Raw genomic sequence first — 25,336 nt, 5'->3', positions numbered from 1 at the left:
CGCCCGGCGGCAGCGCCCGGGGCCCGCCCTGCCCGGTAGCGCCCGCCGGGGGGGTCCGTCCGCCCGTCCCGCCCCTCTCCGCGCCTTCCCCGCCGGGGGGCTCGGCCGAGCCTGGGAGATGTAGTCCCGGCTCCCGGGCTCGCCGGCGGCCGGCGGGGCTGCTGCGGGGGACTACGTTTCCCAGGCCCCCCTGCTGCTCGGCCGGGCCGCGGGAAGGGCCGGGCTGTCAATCAGCGCGCGTCGGCGGGGGCAGCGGGACGGGGATCCCCCCGCCCGCCCCGTGTCCCGCTAATAATAAGTGCTTCAGAGCCTTAAAAGCAGGGAGGCAAGTGTCATGCGGGCGCGTCGTAAGGGGCTGAGCTCCGGCTGAGCGCCCGGGGCCGTTTTGCCGCCGGCATAGCCGGGAGGGGAAAAAATAAAGGAGGAAAAAAAAAAGCCTCGGAGCTGGTTCCCGGGGAAGGGGCGAGAGGAGAGAAGCCCGAAAGGCTGGACAAGCCGTCAGCGGAGTGGCGATGAGACGCAGGAAGACGGCGGTGGCGGCCGGCTGCTGCCTCGCCTTCCTCCTGGGCACCCTGCTCAACCTCCTCTTCATCCCCGGCTCCGAGCACCCGCCGCCGCCCCGCGAGGAGCTGCCGCCCCCCTCCCCGCCCGGCGCCCCCCTCTACCCGCCGGAGGAGGAGATCGGCGGCGGCCAGGCCGCCCTGGCGCGGCAGATCCGCGAGCGCTACGAGGAGGTGCTGCGCTACCGGCAGCACCGGGCGGCGGCGGCGGCGGGGCGGCGGCCGCTGCGGCCGCGGGAGCGGCGCCTGATGGACCTGGCGCCGCCGCGCACCTCGGCGGAGCAGCCGCGGCCGCCGGGGCCGCGGGGCCGAGCGACGGCGGGGCCGTGGGCCGGCGCCTCGGCCGAACTCTCGCTGGAGCCGCCGCTGCTGGGCTGCCGCGACATCCGCGATGTCAGCGGCGTGCAGTACCTGGGCTCGGGCTACACCAAGGCGGTCTACAAGGCGGTCCTCAACCGCACGCTGGCCGTGGCCCTGAAGGCGGTGGACTTCGGCGGGCACGACATCGCCCACTGCGTGCGGCAGTTCTCCGCCCTGGGGGACTGCTACCGCCTCGCCGCCTACAAGATCGTCAAGGAGATGATCCTGCTGCAGCGGCTGCGCCACGCCAACGTCCTGCAGGTACGCGGGTCCGGCCGCGGAGCCCCGCCGGGGCGGGTGGGTCGCGCTGCTTTTCCCCGGCGCTCTCAGTCCCGCCGCGGGCAACCTGTCGGAGCTACCGCTGCCACTCCCGGCGTGCGCGGGGAGTCGGCCGGGATCGTGCCGGGGAGCTCCCGAGAGTTCGCGCACACACCCCCGTCCCCCGTTCCGGGGTCAGCCGCACCCCCTTTGGCAGGCCCCGAAGGTGGGGGTCGCGGTCGCCGGGGCAGATGTCCCTGTCCCCGGCACGGTGGTTCCGTACCTCCCGTCCCCATCGCGTGTCCGCGGGAAGGCGCGTCGGTGGGCGCTTTCCGCTGGCAGCGGCGGTGCTCACCCCCCGGCGACAAGTGAATCGCCCCGGCGGGGTGGCCCGAGGCAAGGCCGGGAGCGGTGCGGGATGCGGCGCGTTCCCCCTCCTGCCCGGCATTCCCCCGCGGCGGCCGGCCCTGCGGCTTGCGCTCTGATCCCGTTTCCTCGTAAACAAAACGAATATTGACATGAGGAAAGGGGCTATGGGGAGGTTGAGGAAGGACTCGGAAATCCACAAACACCCCCCGAATGCGGGAAATAAAGGCCGGCTTGAATGCAAGCGCCGCTGGCTCCGGTACCCCGGAGAGAAGGCAGCGGTGGGATCACCCCTGGCAGCCTCTGCTGTGACTCCCCGCGGGCTCAGTTGGATCCGCGCAGCCCCGGCACACGGGTCAGCCCAGGGGGCTCACCAGGACAGGCCGGGTGGGAGCCCTGCTGGCCGGTGCGCCGGCACCGCGGCACTTGCCAGAAGGGGCTGCATTGTAGAGCTGTTACACATCAGCATGAATCTCAGCGGGTCCATTTGGATGTAAATGCTGGTATGGAAATTCCTATTGCGTTTCGCATAGCATGAGCGTTGCAGTAGAATAAAAAATGAACGTTAGACCAGACGGTCTCACAGTAGGTGCTTTTTGAACTGAATCGGGTAAAGGAGTTTTGTGTTTCTTCTTCAGCAGCTGCAGGAGGAGTACCAGCTCCCCCACGAGAACTTCAGATCCCAGCGATCAAAGCTCTCGAATTTCATAAACTGTTCAAAGAAAGCTAGTCATGATTTATCCATGACAAGAAAATAGATATTTTCCTTCCTTCCTTCCTTCCTTCCTTCCTTCCTTCCTTCCTTCCTTCCTTCCTTCCTTCCTTCCTTCCTTCCTTCCTTCCTTCCTTCCTTCCTTCCTTCCTTCCTTCCTTCCTTCCTTCCTTCCTTCCTTCCTTCCTTCCTTCCTTCCTTCCTTCCTTCCTTCCTTCCTTCCTTCCTTCCTTCCTTCCTTCCTTTCCTTCCTTTCCTTCCTTTCCTTCCTTTCCTTCCTTTCCTTCCTTTCCTTCCTTTCCTTCCTTTCCTTCCTTTCCTTCCTTTCCTTCCTTTCCTTCCTTTCCTTCCTTTCCTTCCTTTCCTTCCTTTCCTTCCTTTCCTTCCTTTCCTTCCTTTCCTCTTTCCTTCCTTCCCTCTTTCCTCTGTGGGGTCAGGTCTTAACTGTAATGCAGAGGGAGAATAACGTCTTGGGTTTTTTAAAGTTGAGTCATTTTGGTAGGCACTAGCATTTCTTTCCCGTTTTACTCGTGTGTAATGTTCTTCTCTGGAAAGATTAATTTGGCGTTAATTTGGAGCCATCCCTCTCATGAAAAGGAAGTGGGGTGTGCTGTCTGTCCCCGCAGGTGCGGGCGGGGGGGTCTCTGGCAGTGCTGCCGAGGTTGCCCGGCGCCCTGCTTCCTCCCACAGCAAACCCTGGAGGAGCCGCAGGAATTCTCTTCTCCGGTTCGGGATGATGTGGAGGAGCCTCAGTAATTCACTTCTCCGGTCCGGGATGTCAGGTGGACTCCGAAGGGGGGTAGCGCAGGCGAGATGCACGGTGTCCCATGGCGGGGGCCGGGGCAGGAGGAGCTGTAGGATGAGCAGGCACTTCCACCAACGCCAAGAGCACGCCCAGCCTCCGTGCTGGGAAAATGCTCTCATGGGCAAAAATCCCGTCTGTTAGTTAAGGCTTCATATTTACATGCCACCCCATTTAAAAATAGATTACATTTAAAGCAGAAACATGTTTTCAGATTCGTTCCGATTTTGTCATTGTGTTTCCTTTCGCCTGCCCTCCTGCTGCATCATCCCCCGCGGGGCTGCCAGGCCGGGAGGAGAGCCCCGCGGCCCCGGACGGGCTCCCCTTTGTTGTTCAATGAGCCGCGTTGTGGGGGCGCACGGGGCCGGGGTGCTGCGGCCTGAGTCAGGCTGATAAGGCATTACCTTGAAAGGAGACGGTAAATATCGACCTGACAGGCGCTATCTGGGCACTGTCGGGACAGCGCTGTGGGCCAGGAGCAAGTCTCCGGTGTCATGCAGGAGTCCTGGAACCGATGTGGAAAATGGGGCACCAGGGAATGACATGAAATATATTGGTTATGCCTCTGTTAAAATTTCACATAGGACAGGATCGGCTGACTTCATGATTTTTAACTTGTTTTCAGCAAAAGCCGGCCCTGGGCTTAGAATTCACTGTCCAGGATTTGCTGCCGAGGCAGAGGAATCGGTTCAAAAGCCAGCGTCTCCTCCTTCCCCTGGCTTTTGACAGGCGCTTCAGCTCCCATCGGAGCAGGAGGACCGCACTGGCTACAGACGCCAAAGGCACTGTGCCACATCTTCTGGGCCAGCGAGGCCCGGGAGCTTCCCTGCCTTTGCCCCTTACCTCTGTTTTTCTCCTTTTCCCCCCTCCCCGGCGGTTCCCGGCATACGCAAATACGAGCCGGCTGCTATAAATAGCAGGAAGGACGTGCCACCTTCCTGTCACCGTGCCGTGCCGGGGGAGGGCAGGGCTGGCGGGCAGCCCCGGCTGGGGGAGCCGGGAGGGATGGGGCAGGGCGGCGGCGCTCCCCGGGGTGCTCCTCGGCGGCCGCCCGGGGCTGGAGGCGAAGCGGGGCCGCTGGAGGAGAGCGGGAGCTCTTCCTCCGCCTCCCCACGCCGCGGGCGTGGGCGGGAGCGACCCCGGGGACGCGGCCACGCAGGCGGCCGGCAGCCGCCCTGCCTCAGCTGGAGCCCTCCCGGGTATCCCCGACCCCGGTCAGGGCCTGGTGGCTGTGAGTGCCTTCATGAGTTTCTTTTGCTGAAAATGAAGTTTCGTGTCGGTTCAGTCCTAGGAAAGGGGCTTTTCCTGTAAATCTCTGGCAGCTGACAGCCTGAAGTGTAGTTTGTAAGATAACAGGCTTGTTCTTTACTGTCTCAGCAGTTCTCATTCTGGCCTGTCTCTTGTCAAAATCAGCTTTTTTTTTTTTTTTTTTTTTTTTTTTTTTTTTTTTTTTTTAGCTATCCTTTTAAAAAGACTTGATTGTTGTACGATATATGATAGAGGGGAAAAGAGCTCTTTGCAGAAAGTACCAGTGCCTTTAGACAACATGCTGACATATCCACCGTGCCCTCAGCCCGGGGAAGGAGCCAGATGTGTCAGCTCTGGCAGATGTGGTGAATCAAGTCTAGGAAAAGAAACACGGAAAACTAGCAAGAGGAAGAGTGGTTTCACGTTAGGCAATGCTGAGGCGAAGGCAGCTTGTCTTCCTGTTTTTATTTCCACGCTCTGCTCCGTCACTTGCACGGAGGGCCAGCGCCGGGCCGTCACTCCCCCTTGCCCCCGCCGTCTGGGGCTGCCCCAGGCTCCCTGGGGCGGCAGCCGCTGGGAAGGGCAGGTGCAGGCTGCAGTGGAAATATATTTGCTTTGGAGCGGCGGAGAGAGGGGTAGTTCATTAAAGTTGATTTTATAATGAAGGGCACTGGGGAAGAGGGGGAACTGGGTCACTGATTTGTTGTAACAGAGGATTTAGCGGCTCGCTAATTGCTTTGCTGTCGCTCTGTCGAATGCAGTGCCCGATCTCTTCCTTTCACTCCGTGCTGCGATTTCTTTTCTTGCAGAGTTCAAATGCTGCTGTCTGAATCCTGCCTTTCTGAGCATTTTAGTGGGGCAGATGATTTAGAGTGCTTTAATTCCTCCCTGCCCATATTTGAGGAAGAAAAGAAAATCAAACCATTTGCAGTTTATTTCAAACAACGAGCACAATTGTAGTGACACAAAGGCAATGTTTGATTTACTGTAATAATGTAATTATAGCCCTGGAGTATCAGAGTTAAGGGTGGTGCCATTCTTTCCTCGTCTTTGCATTGCTGAAGAGAAGGGAGGGAAGGTCTGAAACTGCAGACGTTTGGAAAAGTGCAAGTTTATTTCTGTGACAACTATTTATCAGCACTTTCAGTGTGAGTTCACAATGATTCATTTAAGAAGAAGCTACCACTCTCTTTTTAAAAACACACACAAAAGCTCAGGGATAAGGGTTGGCTTTGTCCGGTGCTGGTGGAAGACACTTAGCTACTAACAGCACCAATGGTTGCTGGCTGCCCAGACAGGCCAGTTCATTTGGCTTATTTAGCTTTAGTGTGAAGTTAAAGTGTGTTGTTGAAATACTGAAATGGCATCTGCACTAGAAAAGTCACCATCCAAATATCAAAGCAGTTTCTATATTAATTGGACCAGTTAGTTCTATTGTATTTGTAAGTGATTTTTTTAAGATGCTCATGATTTACAGGGAGAATATTTGTCTCTTGCAAAATTAGTTGATTAAAATAGACTGCAAATAATACATCTACTTACTGCTGACAAGTAGACTTAAGATGTGCTAGCCGATCACAATATTTTAAATACCCATTTTTAAACAGGATTTTCTTTTCTTTACATGTGATAATGAAGAGATTTTTTTACCCTGATGGTTTCCCTATACATATGCATAGCCAGTGATAGGGCAGTTTTAATTTCAATGCGAGAATTAAAATAATAAAGCTTTGTATATGGTTTGCTTATTCCAGGTGGAAGTAGACAATCTTTCCAAGTGTGAAGAGAGTCAATATACAATTAATTTCCAGTGCAAACTAATTTGCATAGGGATTGTGTGGAGTCTTGAAGGTTGGTCCTTCACCATCCCTCTTGCAGGAATCTACAGTTGTTTTCACAGAAGGCAGGGGGGAAGGGGAGATTGTGCTATTGTGGAAACAGCTACTCAGGGACTTCTTCCTTGTTGCCAGCGGGTGGGCATTGAATGGCTTTTGTGGTGGCAGCGGTGCAGGATTCCCAGCAGCCAGTCTTATCCCTGTCCGGCTGGAGTTTGGCCATCAGGACTCTGGGAACTCCTGACCTGAGGAAAGTGCTGCGCTTGCTGATAGCAGCTGGTGAGACTCTATATGGAGAATTTGCCATTCTTAATTTTTGGATGGGGCAGCAGAGGTTCCCGGTTCTTGGGGATCAGGTCTTTCGAAACCAGTGCGTCATGAGATTTAACCTCTGAGGCTGGAGCTGGATGGGCTCTGACTGTGTGCCCCAGATATACAGGACTGCTGCATGCAGGAAGGTCATGTTAGACTGTTTTTCTAAATTACCTCAGTTGAGCTGCTCTTGGGACAGGTTTGTTAAAGATGAGTGAGTGTTGGTGTTTGGATCAGAAGTGTTGGGATCAGAGGAACCTCAGCTCCCAGAAAGATGAGCCTGTCATATCTTGTCAGTGGCAAGGGGAGGTTGGCATCTCTTGCTGGCCACCTCCTTCCTCTGGAAATTGCTGCCACCACCACTGCCTGGGGAGCCGTGATGGAGTGGCTCCTTTACCCCAGTCAATCTATTGCTTGACATTATTGTAGGTGCACCTTGAAGGAGATGAGGTATTTAGCTCTCTTGGGCACCTTTTGAGATGGTTAGTGGTGGTCGACAGAAGGTGTTGGTGGTGGGCATTCGTGTGGTGAGAGAAAAAAGCAGGCAGTGCCACCTACTGATGGCTCGGCAGAGACATCTGCTGCTGCTAACAGATGTCCCTGCAGCCCCAAAGAGCTCGGGCTGGAGTGGAGAAGGGCAGGGAGAGCAGACAGATGCGGTTTGGCGAGGAAAGAAGAATTACACAAAGTGCTTCTTTATTGTGAGACTGCTTCCCAAAAGGCCCAGATGTTATCCTGCACTTTTAAGAGTGAAGAAAGGATCTGTTAACAAGAACTCCAGAGCTGCTGGAAGCATAGGGCTGATACAATTGCAAGCCCACTCTTAACTGTTCCTGTCCCTGGAAGGCAAGCTGCGCATCTTGATGCTGAAGTCACCAAATAGTATTTTTTTCCCATTGAATTCCTTGGGATGGCAGAGGGTGTTGAACTTGCAAAGCTGCTGGCTGGAACGACTTTCCATAAGGCACATGTCATCGCGTAAGTTAGAAGAGCTACATTGTCCCTCCTTTTAAAAGTAGCATTCATAAAACTAATCCCAATCATTTGCTGAATGATTTCTATGGTTGTTTCTCAGTTTTATGTGCCACGTAAATCACTCCAGAAGACTGGTTTGAATTTCTGCCTCCTTTATGGGAGTTGATGACTTGCAACCTCATCTAGTTTCTTTGAGGAGAGCCCAGCACTGCTTCTTCTCCTCAGTGGCTTGGAGAGATCAGTGGTCACCACAGGATGCTGTGGGTATGATCAAGTTCTCCCTTGCTGCTTGCCATTTTTCATGGGAGCAACAATGAATGAACAAGGTCATTCTGGGCCGTCAGTATCCTGGCCTGGAATTAGTTATGACCAGGACAGAGTTGCAGAGGGAAGCACATGGTTTTTATAACTCATCCTTTCATTCCCCCTTCCCCCCAGTGTGGGATAGCTAGGTACATCTCTTCTCCTTGGCATCCAGTGATAAGGCACGTGGGAATTGTTCAGAGCTGCACTGGGGAAGGTTGAGACCTGACGCTAAGGAGGGTGGTCAAACACTGGAACAGGCTTCCTCGAGGGGTGGTCAATGCCCCAAGCCTATGGGTGTTAAGGAAGCATTTGAACAATGTCCTCAATAACATCCTTTAGCTTTTAGGCAGCCCTGAAATGCTCAGGAAGTTGGACTACATGATTTCCTGTCCCTTCCAACTGACCAGCTGAAATATCCTATCCAATCCTATCCCTGAATTGGATCGTTGTGGCCCTTTTGCACATGCTCTGTCTTCTAGTTGCAGCTGTGTTTGGGAAGGGCAGGCAGGGATGTGGTGGCAGGCTGGGGAGGAGGAGAGGACCCCTGGAAGGGGACACCATGGCTGGCATACTCTGCTCCTCTGTCTTTCTGCTCTCTGCATGGACACAGTGTTGGTGGATTCAGGCATCAGCTCAGGCCGTGCTTGGAAGTGTTGTAGGCCTGGTTTATGAAGTGTCTGTGTCAAATATGCAAGCTGGGCTTTTAAAAAGAAGTTTTTTAATGGATTTTTGTGTCAACACAGTCATCTGATGGTTCAGGTAGACGCCCCATGACATCCAACTTCTGTTGCCATTTTTCACTTGAGTGATGGCCATGAAAAACTTGACAAGAACTATTTCTCACAGGCACTCTGCTAATATTAATATTGACTCTTGAATAATTTTAAAGGACTCATTATTTTTCATCACACTCAGCTGGACGGCTCAGTTTGGGTAACAGACACCAGACATGGGTGTTTTTATATTGTTTTAGGCCAAATTTGGAACAAGTTGGTTTGGATAGACTTGCCTTTTTCTTGGACTATGAAGCTGCAGATAGACTCCATGCTTATTTTAAAGCTTGCCATGATGAAGTTCAAAATTATGTGACTCATACCTAAGAAAGAAGAATTATACAGATGGATTTATTATAATGAATCCAAGACAAGCATTTCTGAACATGTAATGCACAGAGGTTATTTGACAGTTTTGCAATGCAAAATTATGTCATGACAAAGGGTTAAAGTTGTGGTGCAATGGAACTGAGTGCCATGGCTGTGAATGGAGGTCAGGGGAGCTTCTGATCTGGCTATTTACAAGATAATGAACTATGCCTCCAGTGATATCAGCCTGTTTCCATTGAAATCATGGTTGTATGAGTGACCCATTTGTCTTCCCTGGAAGGCTTTACAAGAGTAGGCTGCTTGAGTGACTAAATATTTGCAAGGTTGGGCCTTGAGCTTGTGCAGTGCAATGCAAATTCAAAGTGCTGTAAATGTTTTTAGTAGAAGAATTTTCCACTTCAGAGTATAAGGAAAGCCGGGAGAGTAAAAGGGAGATAAAGTTACTAAATCATAAGATTATAACTAACATAATATGTGTCAGAGCAGCAGGTATGTATGGATATGTATACACACATATACCTCTAAAATACATGGAGATATCTGTGGACCTTTATGGACATAGCAACAGATACGGGTAAATACACACAGTGTTCTGTTTCTGACTACATCATTCCAATTTTTCTATTAATGAAAATGTTTAGTAACATGTTTAGTAATAGTGCCAGGAATGAGATTCTTACACCTTTTATTTCTCCTGGAGTTTAGTGCTAATCATAATAATACATTTATAAATAAAGCCTAGGCAGAACTGTGAATTTAGAGTTTAATATTTGAATTACTCACTACTTTCTCTCAGTTTCAAAATCCAGCAGACAAAATCCCACCTCACAGCTGTCAGCACACAGTTTGGGTCCCACTCTCAAAAGGCTCTGCATGGTGCTGGGAATGTTCTATGTGAGTCTTTTTCCAGTGAAACTCAGCACTTTGCAGGGCTTGATTGCTGGATTTCTGTGGGAGAAAATCAATTTACTTCTCATGCACCATCCTGCTTTCTATAGCAGGAAATCGGGCATTGGATTGATCTTTAGTAAATTTAGGCATTGAGTTTCTTGCATTTTCCAGGTTCCCTGCATGTTACAGGTTTGCATGTGCTTTTGGGCCGATTGGCAATATATAAAAATATTTAGTATGTATTTTTTAAAAATATAAAACATTTTAAAATGCACATGCAAATATTGTGTATATGTTAGATATCAGAACAGGCATATACATATATGTAATATATACAAAAATATGTGTATATATATGCTTGTGTGTATATGTATGTATATTTACAGATGTATGTACATCAGCAAGGAGGGGAAATTTTTAAAACACACGTGATTAATAAACCTTAAAGTGACAGAAATGTCTTGAATCGTGTATTGGTAAATCATAGCTGTATCAGGCTGTGCTGGGGATTTCTGCTCTTCTACTGTCTGAGTGCTTCAAGGATGAAAGGTGAATCCAAGGACTGGTTGCCTAAAAATATTACATTAACTTAGCAGTAAAGTAGCAAGAGCTTCTAAAATATGCTGTTCTGGTTTTGAACTATAGCAGCTTAAGCAAAAAGCTCATAGAAAGGCCAGTAGGAGCTTCTTATTTCCCCTGGGCACCAAAACACTGCAAAATACAATCTCGACACAACCAGTTTTGATTAAGCAACTCTGTTCCCATGTATTTCTGAAAAGAAAGGCTGCGTCAAGTGTTGACTACTGTCACTCTTCGTACATGTGAGATTGTATTTCACGGCACTTTTCTATTGTGGGCAGAAGTTGGGTCCTGCTGTAGTCAAAATTAAAAGAGAATAGCAGTCCAAATTGAAAGAGAAGAGAGTTAGGTTTCTGAAATTTACTTCTGGTGCAATGCATTTGAGCCTGTCACTTATATTACAGCTGGTAGCAGTGTGTTTGAGGTTCACATTCCGAGACTCACAGAAATCTCATGTTCATTAAAGAAAAAAGGGGGAAATTGCCAGTTTTTGTGGTTGTAGAGAGAGAAGAATATTCACAATGGGTTGTAATTTTTAGAGAAATAGTATGATGTGTGCAGGGGCATTTTGCCCTCCAGCAGTCCTGTCCCAGCCCGGCAGAGCTGAGCTGAGCCAGCAGAGCCCCAGCTGGGGAAAGTGGCTGGAGACCTGTTTGGAAAAGGTGGGTCCTACTGTTTGTGACTGAGTAACCTCCACAAAGGAAATGTAACACTTTGGCAATGGTTCTAGTTTGATGTTTATTTTTTGGAAAGTCCAGCTGGGGTGTCTGCACCAATGCAGGAGGGCTCATCGTTCGCACAGACTTACCCTGCTGATGACAGCTTAATAAGCTTCTTCTTTTTGTGTTTTTATTCAGTAAGCTTGTTGGCTTTTGTGTAGAGGCTGACCTCTGCTTTTGCCCTCCCCTGCTGCCCCAGCTCCTCTGAAAGGGGCACCTCTGTCCCCATAATTTGTAGTAAAAGGGAATTGTAAAGGGAGGTGAACTGGCAGGCTGTAGGGACACAGGCTCCTACAATGCAATATAACTTTCACACTGTATGCTCAGTGTACCTAAAAACTGTTGGGAGTCAGTGGGGGTTTTGGGTGCAGAAAGACTAATGCAGGACTGAGCCTTTACAAACAAGAAAATCCAAATGGCGAGGGAATAATTTGGTATACGGGGCTACTCGAAAGAAATGAATTACAGCAATGATGTGAGAACAGGTCAACATTTCATATCTGGCATACATTTTTCTAAACAGACAGAAAGGCATCCCAGTATCGTGACTGTTTGCTATTAGATTCTACACAAAAATATATTGGGGTGGCATTTAAATGCAGTGACTCGAGATAGCAAAAAGATGTGGGACTGTATTTCTTTCCATTCATTTAATTGGAACCATACTGAAAAAGCGTATGAAAACCATCACTCTTCAATATGTCTGAAGTGTAGCTTTGTGACGCTGAGAATGATGTCCAACCTAATAGAATTTCAGATAGAGGAGATATTTTGGCTCATCTTTTGCTTCCAGCTATATTCAGTTTCCCCGTGTGGTTATTTTTCTTGTTATTGTATGCACCAGCTATCTGCTTCTTACTTCACTGTCTGGGAATACAAACCATTCTGTCTCATTTCTGACCTTAAAATGGATTGGACAAAAACAAAAGGAAGTTAAAAAAATGTTTTGGGTAGTACCCTTGTACTTATTTCTTGTGTTGTGTAAGTCAGCTTTTTAAATGGAAGGCCTCAGTATTGCTGCCTGGGAATATTTTGCATCTATATATATTCTGTACTTTGTACCATCTGTGTGCTGGGTGGTGGTTCATCAGGAGGGGATGAATGTAACCATTTCAGATGCTTAACTGGCTGTTGGGACTTGCCCAGTTTGTAATCATGGTAATTGCACATACAAATATGGCCATGTAATTACATGAGCATTTTTTGCATTTAGTTTCAGGAGTTCATTTAGAGGAATATAAATGCGGCCCAATAAATCCTTTGTATCTCAGACTTCTGTGCTTTTATAACTCTATATAATTAGTAGTAACACTGTATCTGAAGAAATTTCACTTAAGTAAAATCAATAAAGAGTTCAGGTTAGTTTATAGATATAGTCAGATACTTGGGCAGTGAAGACTTTTGCTAAGGTACAAACTAGACACTAAAATGAAAGAATTGCAGGCAAAATTCCAGCTGAGAGCAAACCTAACTTGTTGTTATTACTATTGATATTCATGGATTGAGATACAATAGACAAAAATAGGCACTGTAATGAATTTCTATTCCTGTGATCATATGCACATAGATAGTGATACTCATTTTTCAATATTTGTTGGTGTAAATATATATATGTATTATGCTTGCATAATTGAAAGGAATGGATAATAGTTGTTTGTCTTCTGTGTTTCTATTTCCAGAGTTGTTTTCATAAATGTTGTCAATGTCTGATGGAGACTGATACCTTTTTTGTATTCAGTGTTACTGTGAACCAACAGTTACTGCAATACTGTCATTTCCCAATCTGGATTGCTTGCTAATTTCCCTTATGGCTTTTTTCCCAGTGGATAGTATTACTGTGCTATCTGAACTGAATTCTGCAGATGATACAGAAACAGATGCTAGATTTTGACACTCAAAAGTGAGGGTTTTCAAATCTGCCAAGCTTCAGCCCATCTCCTTAGTGTGCCCACACATAGGAGGGGTGGGAAGAAGCTGGTAAGGACTGCAGAATCCAACCTTCTCTGAGAAAATAATATATACTGTAGTAAATATTTTCATTTAAACCAACTTTTGGTTTGCTTAAACAGTTGTGCTGATGTGATCCTTTAAGATTTAATTCCTGGCAATAAACTGCACAAAAGTGGTGTCACAGATGATATGGAACAAGCCCAAGTATGGTCTGAATGGCTCTAGATGGAGAAATTATTGCTGTTAGTATCTTTGTCATGGTTGTGGCAGTAAAGACAAATGTCTGTTTTCCTACTTCAAATGTTCATGTTGGCATCTATCACAAATCCTCTTTTTTTGGCTTGTTTTAAAATAAAATATTTTAGCTCTTTTAGCTCTCTTTTTTTTTTTTTTTTTTTTTGTTTAGGTTAATGTCCATGTTTAAGCAACTGTTTTGAAATACGGTGCCCTTTTTACACCAAAAAGAAAAATTGTTTACTTCTTTTACATTTTTTGGCACCCTTTTTTCCTTTAAATGTAGACAGCCACAGTCAAAACTAGCAGCATGGCTCATAACAAATCCCATATTTGCTGACTTTAGCCTGGTCTTTGCTTTTCTGCCTGGGGAGGTCACAAGCTCTAAGAATGTGCTGGATGCTGGAATCTGCTCGCAGGGGCTGTGTGCAGCCTCAGCCGCTCCCTCTGGCCATGGCACTCTGCTTTCCTCATGATTTGAGATCAGTCCCTGTCCTGGCTGCCTGAGCCTGGCTTCCTCTGCAGTGCCCTCAGCACTGAGGAGCCCCCTGTCATCTTCCCTGAGCTTTTTAAAACAAAAAGCGGTTTGAACCCCCAAATTTCTCAAGGCAAGGCAGCAGAGGAGTAGCAACAGGGCATTTTTTACAATGCTGCATTTTCACATCAAACCTTTTACTGTATGTTTTATTTGACTGGGGGCAGAGATTACATTTAATTTTATTTCATGTGCATGCTGTTCTGGCTGGAAAGTTGTGATCAGATCTTTATCTGGCTCATTTAATATCTTCTCTGCCAGGGCTTGGCAGGGAGTTCATGAAAGCCTGTCCACCAGCCTGTCAGACATTGTCCCACTCCATATAAAGCAAGACAGTCTCTCCTCCACAGTCTTTAAATATTCTTCTAGTGCAATTATTTGTGCAAGTGGAAGTCATTCAAAAATCCTTGGAAAGCAAATAAAAGAAGAAGCTAGAGTATGGCTGAAATTGCCATTTAAATGCTTTTAAATTGTAGAAGCTGCTGGCAGATAGTATTATGGAGTATTTGCCCTGCTTTAATGATACTGTACACAGAAATTCATCAGTATAGTAAGAGGCAATTTCTGGCTGGGAAAAGATAAATGTTGGCTTTTCAAATCCTTTTCAAGGGGCTGTGTCATTGAAATACACATAGCTACTCAAGGCATAAACAGTAAAATGTAAATTCAACTATTTTTACAGTATTTTTAAAGCATAAAGTCAGTGTTATTTAGTCAGGTATTGTGTAGGTTAAATTACCTTTCCTCAGATAGTTTTGTGTTTCTGCATTCAGAGATATGTTAAATTTTTTTTTCTTTTTGTCATATATTTGTCATGGGTTGACTCTATCTGGATGCAAGCCATTCTCTCACTCCCCTCCTCAGATGGAGAGGGGAGAGAATATATTTTAAAAGGCTCATGGATTGAGTTAAGGAGAGGGAGAAATCATTCAGCAATTAATGTCATGGGTGAAATACTTGACTTAGGGAAAAAATTAATTTAGCTTATCAAATCGTAGTAGGGTAATAAAAGATAAAACCAAATCTTAAAAACATGTTCTACCCACTCCCCCCTTCTTCCTGGGCTCTGCTTCCCTCCTGATTTCCCTGCCTCCTTTCCTGAGCAGTGCAGGGGAGTGGGAATGAGGGCAGTTAACCATAGGCTGTTTCTGGTCTTTGCTCCTCAGGAGAGGACTCCTGAGAGCCTTCCCCTGCTCCAGCGTGGGGTCCCTCCCTCAGGGGGCGATCAATCCTCCATGAACACCTCTGGTGTTGAGACCTTGCCACAAGTTGCAGTTCTTCATAAGCTGGTCCAGAGTGGGTTGGATGTAGCCCACTGGATGTAGTCCTTCAGCCTGTGTTCCCTGCAGGGTGACAAATCCTGCCAGAAGCGCTGCTCACAGCCTCCCCTGGGAATCCAGCTGCCAGGGTGCACTGCACTGATGTTGGTTGTGTTGTTTTCAGCTCTATGGCTATTGCTACCAAGACAGCAATGACATCCCAGACACATTGACCACCATCACTGAATTGGGCTCACCTTTGGAGATGATCCAGCTTTTACAGACTTCCTGGGAAGACAGATTTCGGGTGAGTAACAGCTGTTTCATAAGGATCTCTAGGAGAGTGAGAAATAAATAAAATTGTGAAGCAGGGGTTGTGTACTCTTCAGCACAATTCACGTTTATTAAATGTTTGTTTTGCATCTTGGTTTAGAACAGTATTCAACACTGCCCTTCTGTAGTGTTTAAGACACTGTGTTATTTTGTTTGTCAGTGTAATCTAATTGTAACCAGTTATATGGTTTTTACATGATATCTTGAAACATTTCTTACTTGTTAAAGCTTTAGGCCCAGGAGTTTTGGCATTGTGCTCTGCAACCGGGATTTAAACAATAGAAGGATGTTACATTTCTCTCCTGATCCTTATCATAGGTTTGTTTTATAATTGTTTTCTACTGCTTCCTGCTCTGTTCATTTTTTCCTGGGGAAAGAGTAAAATAAGCATACACAAATCTCAAACCCAGTTTGTCCACCGCACTGGCAATTTACCAGAAGCACAAAGGTCACAGTTAATTTGTCCAAAATGAAGCCAGACTGCAGCAATGCTTTGATCAAGACAGCTGTCTGGCTTGGGGTGTGTGGGGATGTGTTGTTGTCTGAGGTTCACTCCCTAGGACGTTGAAAGGCAGCAGAGTCTCCATCTGACACACTTTGGATTGCTTGGCTACATCCGCGCCAGAAAATTAAAAGTGCGCCTGAGTGAGCTCCGGGTGGGAAGAGCAAGGTGCAGCCCACGGCTGTGCTGTTGCATTCCTGCCCTCTCTGAAGGCTGTGAGCAGGATTGGAACCTGCTGCAAATGGTCCCCAGGCCACGCTGCCTTCTGGGTCCTGCCTGGGGACAGTGCAGGAGAGCAGCCTCGGTGCTGGTCACCCCTGGCCAGAGACCATGCTAGCCAGTGTGCATGTGGGATTAGGTTTCTGTGCCCAGGAATGTTCCCTGGCAGAGTTTATTTTACTCATACAGCTGGAGCAAGTTATGTTGCCTGCACTAAGCAGCAGCTCCCTTTTCCTGAAAAAATCGTGGTCTTGATAAGCAGCAGAGGTACTCAGCAGGGTTCCCAAAACACCTGCCTTTAGCTCATCTCATCCAGGGAATGCAAATAATGGACTGTGATAGCAATTATGTACAAAATAAATGACCAAGAGATTATGGGTAATAAAAAGAAAAGTTTCTTTCCAGTGTGGATATTTCTGAGTGAGCAGTTGCAAAGGAAGATAAAAGGGGAATTAGATGAAAACCTTCACAGAGGTAGAATTTTAGGTGAAACATTCCTGTGACCACTGTAATGAAGTCCTAAGTAATGTCATGCTTGTTCCTTTGTCTAGGATGCAGCTAATACAGAAAAGGAAGGAAATAAAATTGTCTCTTGATATGTGAGACTTGTTTGTGGTCCAGTCCTGAAAATGACTGCATAAATCCATGAGGTCATTCCTACAATTGATAATTTCCTTGTGTGGATGGACTGAGCAGTAAGCTGAGTAATCCATAGGTGTGTGACACTGAGCAAAGCCTTCAGCCGTGTGCTTAAAGCTTGGTGTAGGGGGGCATTTGCAGTCCCAGCCTGCACAGCAGAGCCTGTTGGGGTTGGGCACAGAGGTTGCTGGTGCAGGAGCAGGGAGCTTTTTGGCATTTGAGAAAAGGCAATAATTTTGGATGACAACCTGTGGGTTAGCTCAAGCTAAATTCTGGGTTTGTTGGAATTTGAAGATACCTATATTATAGGTTAGCTTGGGCTGTATGGGCTTTTTCTGTACAGTGTATTGCAGGATAACACAGACAGGAGTTCTGTGTCCTTCCAAGGGGAGGTAAAGGGTGCTCAAGTTTAACTTCCCACAACCACACTTGTATGCACCTACAAGCACCTCCATATGAACTATGGTATCCTGTAAGTAGGAGAAAAATGTTCTTGTCTGCTCAGGAGAAGGATTAGGTAGAAGAATGAGATGGTTCTAACGCCCCACAAGTGAAGGATCTGAGGGATAACTTCAGCTATGCTCAGCTTTCTTATCAAGGATGAGTTGAGGTGCACCCTTGAGTGTATTGTTTAAGCCCCTAGACTGAATTTGGGTTTGGGTACTTCAATGCGCATGCCCTTAACATTGTATTTTAATAGAAAACAAAGATTATATATAAAAAGTAAAAAGCCTGCTAAACTGAATATGATCTATTATTTATTTAATACATAAAATAAAAATTCCAGTATTTAACTCTGTTCATGTTACTGCTACCTTTGGATTAATAGGTTACATAGTGGACTCTAAAGGAATGCATGAATTGAAAACAGGACTTTGGTAAGGGGGCTGAATTTGATGTTCATCAGGGCTGCTGCCTAGTAAGAGTTACTCAAGTTTCTAATCTGTAATGGAAAAGTGAAACATCAGCACAGAGCTCCCACCTCAGCCTCAAAGTGGTGCATGAGGGTCCACCATGGCAGATCCATCAAGGCAATCAGACATATGACACTTACCCTGAGGCATGGTGCAGGGTTACGCTGGACCTGTGGAGCTCCTCTTCCTGGGAATTTGCTTCCTTCTCCCCTGGTAAAAGGAAAAAATCAGGGGAAACAGTGGAAAAAAATATAAAAACAGTCAAGAGGCAAGATCAGTACAGAGGCAATACAGACACTGTCTGCAGTTGGAGCTCCAGGCATGGGTGCAGGGCAATCCAGCCAAAATTTCCAGACCTGGAGTTTGTAAAAGAGCAGGATCAGATTGTGTGGTCAACGCCTGTGCATAAAGTGTTATTAAAAGTTAATGCTTTTATTTCTGTTAAAAGTAAGAATAGCAACAATGAACCCTGCTTCAAGAATAGTGTGGGAAAGCACTTGTAAAGAAGCTTATTTTTGTTTCAAGTCTCTCAGGCTTTTACAATCAGCTCTGCTAATCCTGTGAAAAAATACCTTGGTTGCAACATTTAGTTGTGAGGGTAAGTTATAATGCTTATATTAAGTCATAAATTTATGAGCATATCTTCAGCTAAGTGGTTTTGTTGTATACTTTGCACTGAGAAAACAATGTGAGGTACCCGTGTTTTTGTGTTTCAGATCTGTCTCAGCTTAGTTCGGCTTCTGCATTACTTGGCTCACTCTCCTCTTGGCTCGGTGACATTACTGGATTTTCGCCCTCGGCAGTTTGTGATTGTGGATGGGGAGCTGAAGGTGACAGATCTGGATGATGCCAGTGTTGAGGAGAGCTCTTGCACCAGTAACAGTGACTGCTTCATGGAATTCCCTGCGAGAAACTTTACCCTGCCCTGCTCGGTTGAGGGACGGTGTCAGAGCATGAATGAAAAGAGGAATCTCTATAATGCCTACAGGTGTGTGGACAGATAAAGCCATGTAGAATTAAGGGTGGGCCTAGAGCTCCAGCATCCTTTATAGTTACTCACATCAATGAGCACATACTGTCTCAGAACCAATGCCCAGGAGTAAGTGAAGCCATGAATAATTGTTTCATTTGTGAAAATACATGGCATTTATAACGTTTGAAATATTTTGCATACTCTGAGTGTGAGTCACCACTCAGTCTAATTCTGTGTTGGTTGAAGCCCACTGAATTCTTCACTCAAGCAGAGATTTTCATAGGAGTGAAGCATAAGCACTTTTGGAGCTTGGGGCCCACAAGTTCTGTGGTGCGACAATTCCAGCAGCTCTTTGATGTGAGTTAAGAGGGGTCATCACATGTTTTGCACCACCAGCTGAGCAAAAGACTGGCTTCAGAGGGAGACATAGAGCTCAGTTCACATCTTGCCTTCTGGCTCAGTGCTACTTGCCTTGCTCAGGGCATCCCTGGAGCTGCTGGGACCACCCTCAGGTGCTGACATTCTGGGTCTAAGCCCAAACCTCTTAAAGCAAGGGTGGTCTTTTCACCCTTCCCTCTCAGCCCCAGGTCTGTGTGAGCAGGTGCTGTGCCTACACTGGGAGGCACTTGGGCAATGGGCCATGCTGGACCAGTTGGCCATGCTGAAGGAAGCGTTCAGCTATTGCAAATCTTCCAAGTTTGACTCTCAAGCTGTGTCCAGATTTACAGCTGGGTCCTTCTGGGCGATGGCTTTGTGTTTGTGGTCTTGGCTCTCCCCCATCAACCATTAGACCCCCAGAGGGTTGTGTGGGATGCTGGGGGAGCCATGTCACTGCTTTCCAGGGAGTCAGTAGTGCATGCTCAGTGCCGTGCTCATCCTGCCATTGCTGCTCTGTCTGACGGGCGTTGCTGGGATGGGCGGCCGCCCTGGCTGATCCAGATGGGAGGATGGAGATCTCAGAGCAGTGCCATAATGGTGTGCTCATTTCTTAGGCTTCCCTTTCAAGTGCCATGCCATTCACTGCCTTCCAGACCACAGCGAGGAGAGGCTGCTCCAAAGAGAGCCTTCTGCTTTGGTCGCAGGGCGCTCACCAGCATGTGTGTTGCATTAGCTGACCACACTGAAATGGGCTGCACCACATGACAGCCATCTGCAGTTGTGCAGCTCAGTATTTAGTGTGTCCTGCAAGATTTTCCATTTCCATTTGCTTGGCTTAAAGATCTTGCTTAGCTTGCTAGCTTTTGGTTAAGACTGTTTTACTGTTTCTGGGTAAGAAGCCTTTAATAGGCGCCCATCCATCTCGGTTGTAAATGGGGACATGTCTGTGGTGTGGTGGGCTTGTGGCAGGTTGCTGGTCACACTCTGAAGGAAGTGGTCTTTTTCTAATACAGTTTTTAATATTGCCTTTGAACTGCTCTCAAGTGTGTGCTTCATGCACAGTGCCCCAGTGTTCTCAGCCCCTGCTTTGCCTTAATTCCATAGAGACATGGGGTTTTGTTGAACAGTGGATTCACGGTGTGGGAGGCTGTGACCACCTATGCTAAGGAGTCACATCAAGCCCTATGCACTTGTCTCAGAAGGTGAAATCCTCACTTCATTAGGGATAGGCTGCTAAATTTATTATTTTCATAGGTGCACTCTGTTGCTGTAGGCTTGGAGGTTGCCCTCTGAAGCTGCTAGATAGAAGTCAAAAGCAGCAATATATCAAACAATGCATAAACTCCTAGTAATTTTAAAACAGAGCACACCCTAACCTTGAGAGCATATTTAAGCGTCTCTTACTGGTTTCTTTATGAGGTAAATAATTAAAGGAGAGAAAACATTTAGGAGAAACCTCTACAAGAATTGGCCTGTTTTGACTTTCAGATGGTTACCTCCAGTTACAAATGTGTCTTACTTGTGTTTTCTTCCAAGTGTTTGGGGGAACAGTTTTCAAAGCACTGAACAGTTTTGAAAGTAAACAAAATTAATATTTTGAATGATTAACCAATGGCTGAGATGAATTCTCCATCACTGAGAATTCTTAAATTAGTATCAGATACTTCTCAAAAAGAAACAATTTGAAGGAACAAATGTAAAAAGATCTGACAGTCTGTGTTATGCAGATCACACTGGCCCTGGAATCGATGAATAACAAATGTTCTTGCAATTAAGTTGTGCAGACTGCAGTGTCTGTATATGTCAGGATCTCACATGTGGGTGTTTGCAGTAGAACAGTCGCATGTTTCTGTGGCCCTGTAGCTACGGAAAAACAATAACCTCCGTGACTTGCTTCCAGCCAGCATTGAGCAAACTTAGTGACAGCTACTGGATTTTAGCAAAGAACTATTCACAATCAGTTGGACTCTGCTTTAGGGATAATCTCTAAGCAAAAAACAATGAGCTCAAATGTACCAGACAAATTATTTGTTACAAATGTTGCACTGCTCTTCATATTTCTGTATGTATTTACATTGGCTGTTTCATACTCATCATCAGGAAAACCTACCAAGTGGATTATCCCACTTGGGAAAACCATAAACATTATTTTTGTTTGGGATGGAAAAGGGAGTTACATTCTCAGAGCAATATTCATTGTATAAATAGTGTCAGCTGAACAATACCTGCCTCTGTGATCCATTTTTGGTATCAGTAACTGAATTTTCCAATTTGTGTTTATGTAAAGGATCTGCCGGTCTTCCTCCTGAGCATGAGTCCCTGGGGGTTTCCATTTGACAATGTGGTCTCTGTATATGAAAAACTGTTTATTTTGCTTTGCAAGTTAGACGTGAAGCAGGGCAATTTCCCAATTGTGTTCCTGTTCTTTTCATTAGCTAATATCTATGTCCAGTAGTTCTGTTTGTATTGCCAGATCCTGACCTGTCCATCTCCATCTTAGGTTTCTGTGACACTGAGTTAGTTGCAATAGGCAGTAGTATTGGCAGAGTAGTAGAACTCTGAAGGAGAAATATGAAAATTAAATGTACTTCAAGGGATGGTAAGGGCACATTGTTTTTTCTTTTATAGTAAAAAACATTAAAATGGAGTTGTGTCTCTTCTCTGTAGATATTTAAAAGCCACAAGGACACAATCCTAAGTAAATTGTTCTAGGAAGCCCTGCTTTAACAGGGAGGATGGACTAGCTGACCTCCAGTGGTGCTTTCCAGCCTCTCTCATTCTGTGATTCTACCTCCATCAGTGAATACATGAATGTATCCTTGATTAGAGATTAATGATAGGAACAGAGAGGACATTCAGTATTCCAGCAGCATTTAAACAATAGAAGATGGCTTTCTCCTGGCACTTAATTTGAAAGTCTAAGAAAACTGTAGTAAAGAGAATAGTAATTTCATTCATTAGAAATGAACAGAAATCTAATTTATGCACTTTCAAGGTTTGAAAAAGAAAGCAAGCCCAAGATTTACGGGGTTGATGGCATCCTTTTAGTTTGTTGAAGTACAGACAGCTTTGCAAATAGTCACAATCTGTGGGGCTTCACAGCAAATTGCTGTATTAATGGAACATTTACACACAGGTACAAGGCAGCCTTGTATGTAGCAGCGTGGTCTAGGTAGGCCAGACAGCTGTGTGTGAATAGTCTCAGCTATGTATTTATTTGAGTATAGAATACCATTATATTTCCTGAATAGGTCAGCGGCATATAAGCAATAGGAATTTTATTCCTTATGATGTTCAGGAGTTACCAGATGTTTGTAAACTCTTGTAAAAGAAAAAAAAAGTCAACATTGGTTACTTTTCTATTGCAGGTTTTTTTTTACCTATCTTCTTCCACACAGTGCTCCATCCTCACTGAGACCATTGCTGGATAAGATAGTCAATGCAACAGGTAATCACAATAAGCATGGTAATGCCAAGTAGTTGCTTTTTTAGTGTAACTATTATGGTTGGGAGGGGAGGATGCCGCTTTTGTGCTCACTGCAATAGAACTAGACTGTTTTTCTATCCAGGATGAAATTGCTCCCATACCAAGAAGGCAAGAATGGCCCCATACAGCAGAGAAATCCCATTTTTAGATTTTATCTAGGCTTCACAGAGATATTTGTTTCATCCTGACACCTCAGGGTGAATTGCATCAGAATGCAATTCCTTGTGGGGTCCGGAAAAACTTCTGTCCCTGGAAAGGGAAATTTTAATACTAAAATCCAGGATACTTTCTCATTGTCAATGATATCAGTGGTGTTTTATACCTCAGAAGCCAGAGCCACAAATGGCATTTCCATAGGTCTTCACTGATTACCAAGGTAGTGGCTTTGAGACAAGAGTAGTTGCCTGTGACACTGATTTGAGGGTTTTTCCGTGCCTTGCTCCAGTGTGCATCTGAAGGGAAAATAAATGATGCTGGGCTATAGCTAATGAGCGAGCAAAGCTTTGGAGTTCCTTGTATTGACTGATGTTGATCCCTTGTGGGGAGTTCTAACCCTCAGTGTTTTGTGCCTGCAGGCCTGGGGCTACCAGCTGGATGAGCCAGCCTCTGGAATGCCTGGGCCATGTCAGGTGTGAGACTTGTAGGAACTTGCAGGAACTCAGGGATTTCCTGCCCACATCACCACCCTGCCATGGAGCAGGGCACCACGGGGCTCCCATGCTTAGGGCTTCATTCAAATAAAACCTTGTTTTGTCCTGTGCAGGATGCTCGTCATCTAAGTCATTCTTTTCCTCTGCTTTTAAAGGAGAACTTCACTGGGGAATAGATGAGACAGCTGCTCAGCTGGAGAGAGTTTTGAATCTGTATAAGAGTGGGGAGTACCTGCAGAACACAACCCGGGTGCCGAAAGCTGGTAAAGTCATCTTCCTTGAAACCTAAAATCTGAGATTTTACCATTGTTGTGAGGTTTGCAAGGGTTAATGTGCAGAAAGCAAAGCTCAGTGGTCCTTGAAATCATGCATGTGATAATATTTTATCTGCTTTTTGCTTCCTGGGAGCCTCCTGTAACTCTTCTCACTCTGTGATGTAGCTGGACATCCATAAGTGTGAGCAGGCTGTAATGGGAATAAGGAAATCCAAAGGGAGTTCTCCATGACAGATTTATGGAAAATGTGTTTCACCACATCCACACACTGGTGTTGTAGTGTGACTGTGTTTGCAGGAGTCTCAGGGTGAGGGAAGAGACGAGAAAGTTGACTCTATGTTCAAAAATCTTGGTTTGTTACTTTATGATATATATTATGTTAAAAACTATACTAAAAGAATAGAAGAAAGGATTTCATCAGAAGGCTCAGCTAAGAATAAAATAAGAATGAATAACAAAACGTCAGACTGACAGAAACTGTCCGAGACAGGTGGACTGTGATTGGCTATTAATTGGAAACAACTGGATGAGACCAATCACAAATCCACCTGTTGCATTCCACAGCAGCAGGTAAGAATAGTTTACATTTTGTTTCTGAAGCCTCTCAGCTTCTCAAGAGGAAAAATCCTAAAGAAATGATTTTTCATAAAATATCATAGCTACATTGTAGTATCAAAACCTGCCTGAACATATACTGGGGAGAACCCAATCATGAGGCTGTAACCCTCCATGGGCTTCCTGGGACTTAAAATAAATTTCTTGGAACATAAATGTTTAATGATTGGAAGACTAAAGTTTTTACTTCCTTTGCAAGGGAAAAATAGTGTGTCCCTCATCTTCTGCTAGCAATAGAATAAACAAATAGAAAAAAAGAACAGGATGAAAACAAGGCTGAATAACAGTATCTTTTTCATAATATGTCTGTATGATATTCAAGCTGTGGTAGGAAGTGGTGCATGTTCTTCCTAGAAGGATAGCTGTGGAATTGTACATGTCAAAGAATATTATGTGTGCTGGAAATGACTGTTAAGCTCAACAATTGTAAAAGCTGCTTTGCAAATTATTTTTGTGTACGTACGATGTTCATGTCAAACTGTCAACATAATTGACTACAAGTTGATAGGAAAATTATGGCTTTGCTGCAAAAGCTCAGTAAAGAGGGAAAGATAGGTTCTAAATGAAGATGAATGTTGGCACAGGGGGTTTGAAAAGTTTAGTGAAACATTTGCTCAGTGAAAGAGACACAGGAGCCAAATTCATTCTGGTTGTGGCTCTGTTAACCTCAAAGGGCCATGATACCAGGGATGAATTTGACCCACTTATCAGAATAATTCAATATTTATTTTGTTGTAAAATTGGCAGGAAAATTGTTGCAGGTGTTCATTTAACTTTCTAATATTCAGCTTTTCATCACATCTGTGCTGAGTGATACCTGTCAACACAGCAAAATTATTTTCAGCAGTACAATCAATAGTACAAACATGTCCTTTGTTGAAGAAGTGCCAGTAGAGCTGAAGTTGTTCTATGATGCTAGTTGATTCCAGGTCTAACTGATGTATCAGGACGAGGTGAAGTTTTTGAATTTTAGAGATCTGTCATGTTTATAAAGACTCACAAGGAGAGAAGCTTTGGACAGCAGTAGTCAGCGTATCAGTGCAGGTTTCCACGGATATAAAGCAGAGCTCCACGTATATTTAGCTACTGTAATAATTACACATTTTTGTGTTCATTCTGTAGAGTCCTTAATAATGTAATACAGAATCCACTACCCCCATGTTCATGGTGGCAATGCCCTGCTCTGCAAGGAGCCTGTTTTATTTGCAGGACACTGCTAATGGACTTAGACACTTCACAGTGTGACCAAAGATGTTGAAAATCTGTAGGTCCTTTGTGTAATGTATTGGATAATGTACATTAAATACCCTGAGTGTAATATTGAATTCCTTGATAAGAAAATGTTCT

At 45.6% G+C, this 25,336-nt stretch overlaps 1 protein-coding gene across 1 annotated transcript in view; it reads left to right on the top strand.

Annotated features, from left to right (window-relative positions):
• The first annotated feature begins 248 nt into the window (after positions 1–248).
• PKDCC (protein kinase domain containing, cytoplasmic) overlaps positions 249–25,336 on the top strand; it is a 36,691-nt gene continuing 11,603 nt past the window's right edge. The window contains exons 1-5 of the mRNA XM_084202043.1: positions 249–1,181; positions 15,189–15,311; positions 18,328–18,599; positions 22,331–22,410; positions 23,255–23,362. Of these exons, the coding sequence (XP_084058169.1) occupies positions 513–1,181; positions 15,189–15,311; positions 18,328–18,599; positions 22,331–22,410; positions 23,255–23,362 (1,252 nt within the window). The 5' untranslated portion in view covers positions 249–512. The remainder of the gene's footprint in view (positions 1,182–15,188; positions 15,312–18,327; positions 18,600–22,330; positions 22,411–23,254; positions 23,363–25,336) is intronic.

Source organism: Fringilla coelebs (assembly GCF_963513975.1).
Source record: "Fringilla coelebs genome assembly, chromosome: 3".
NCBI lineage: Eukaryota > Metazoa > Chordata > Aves > Passeriformes > Fringillidae > Fringilla > Fringilla coelebs.
This window is presented reverse-complemented; position numbering and strand designations above follow the sequence as displayed.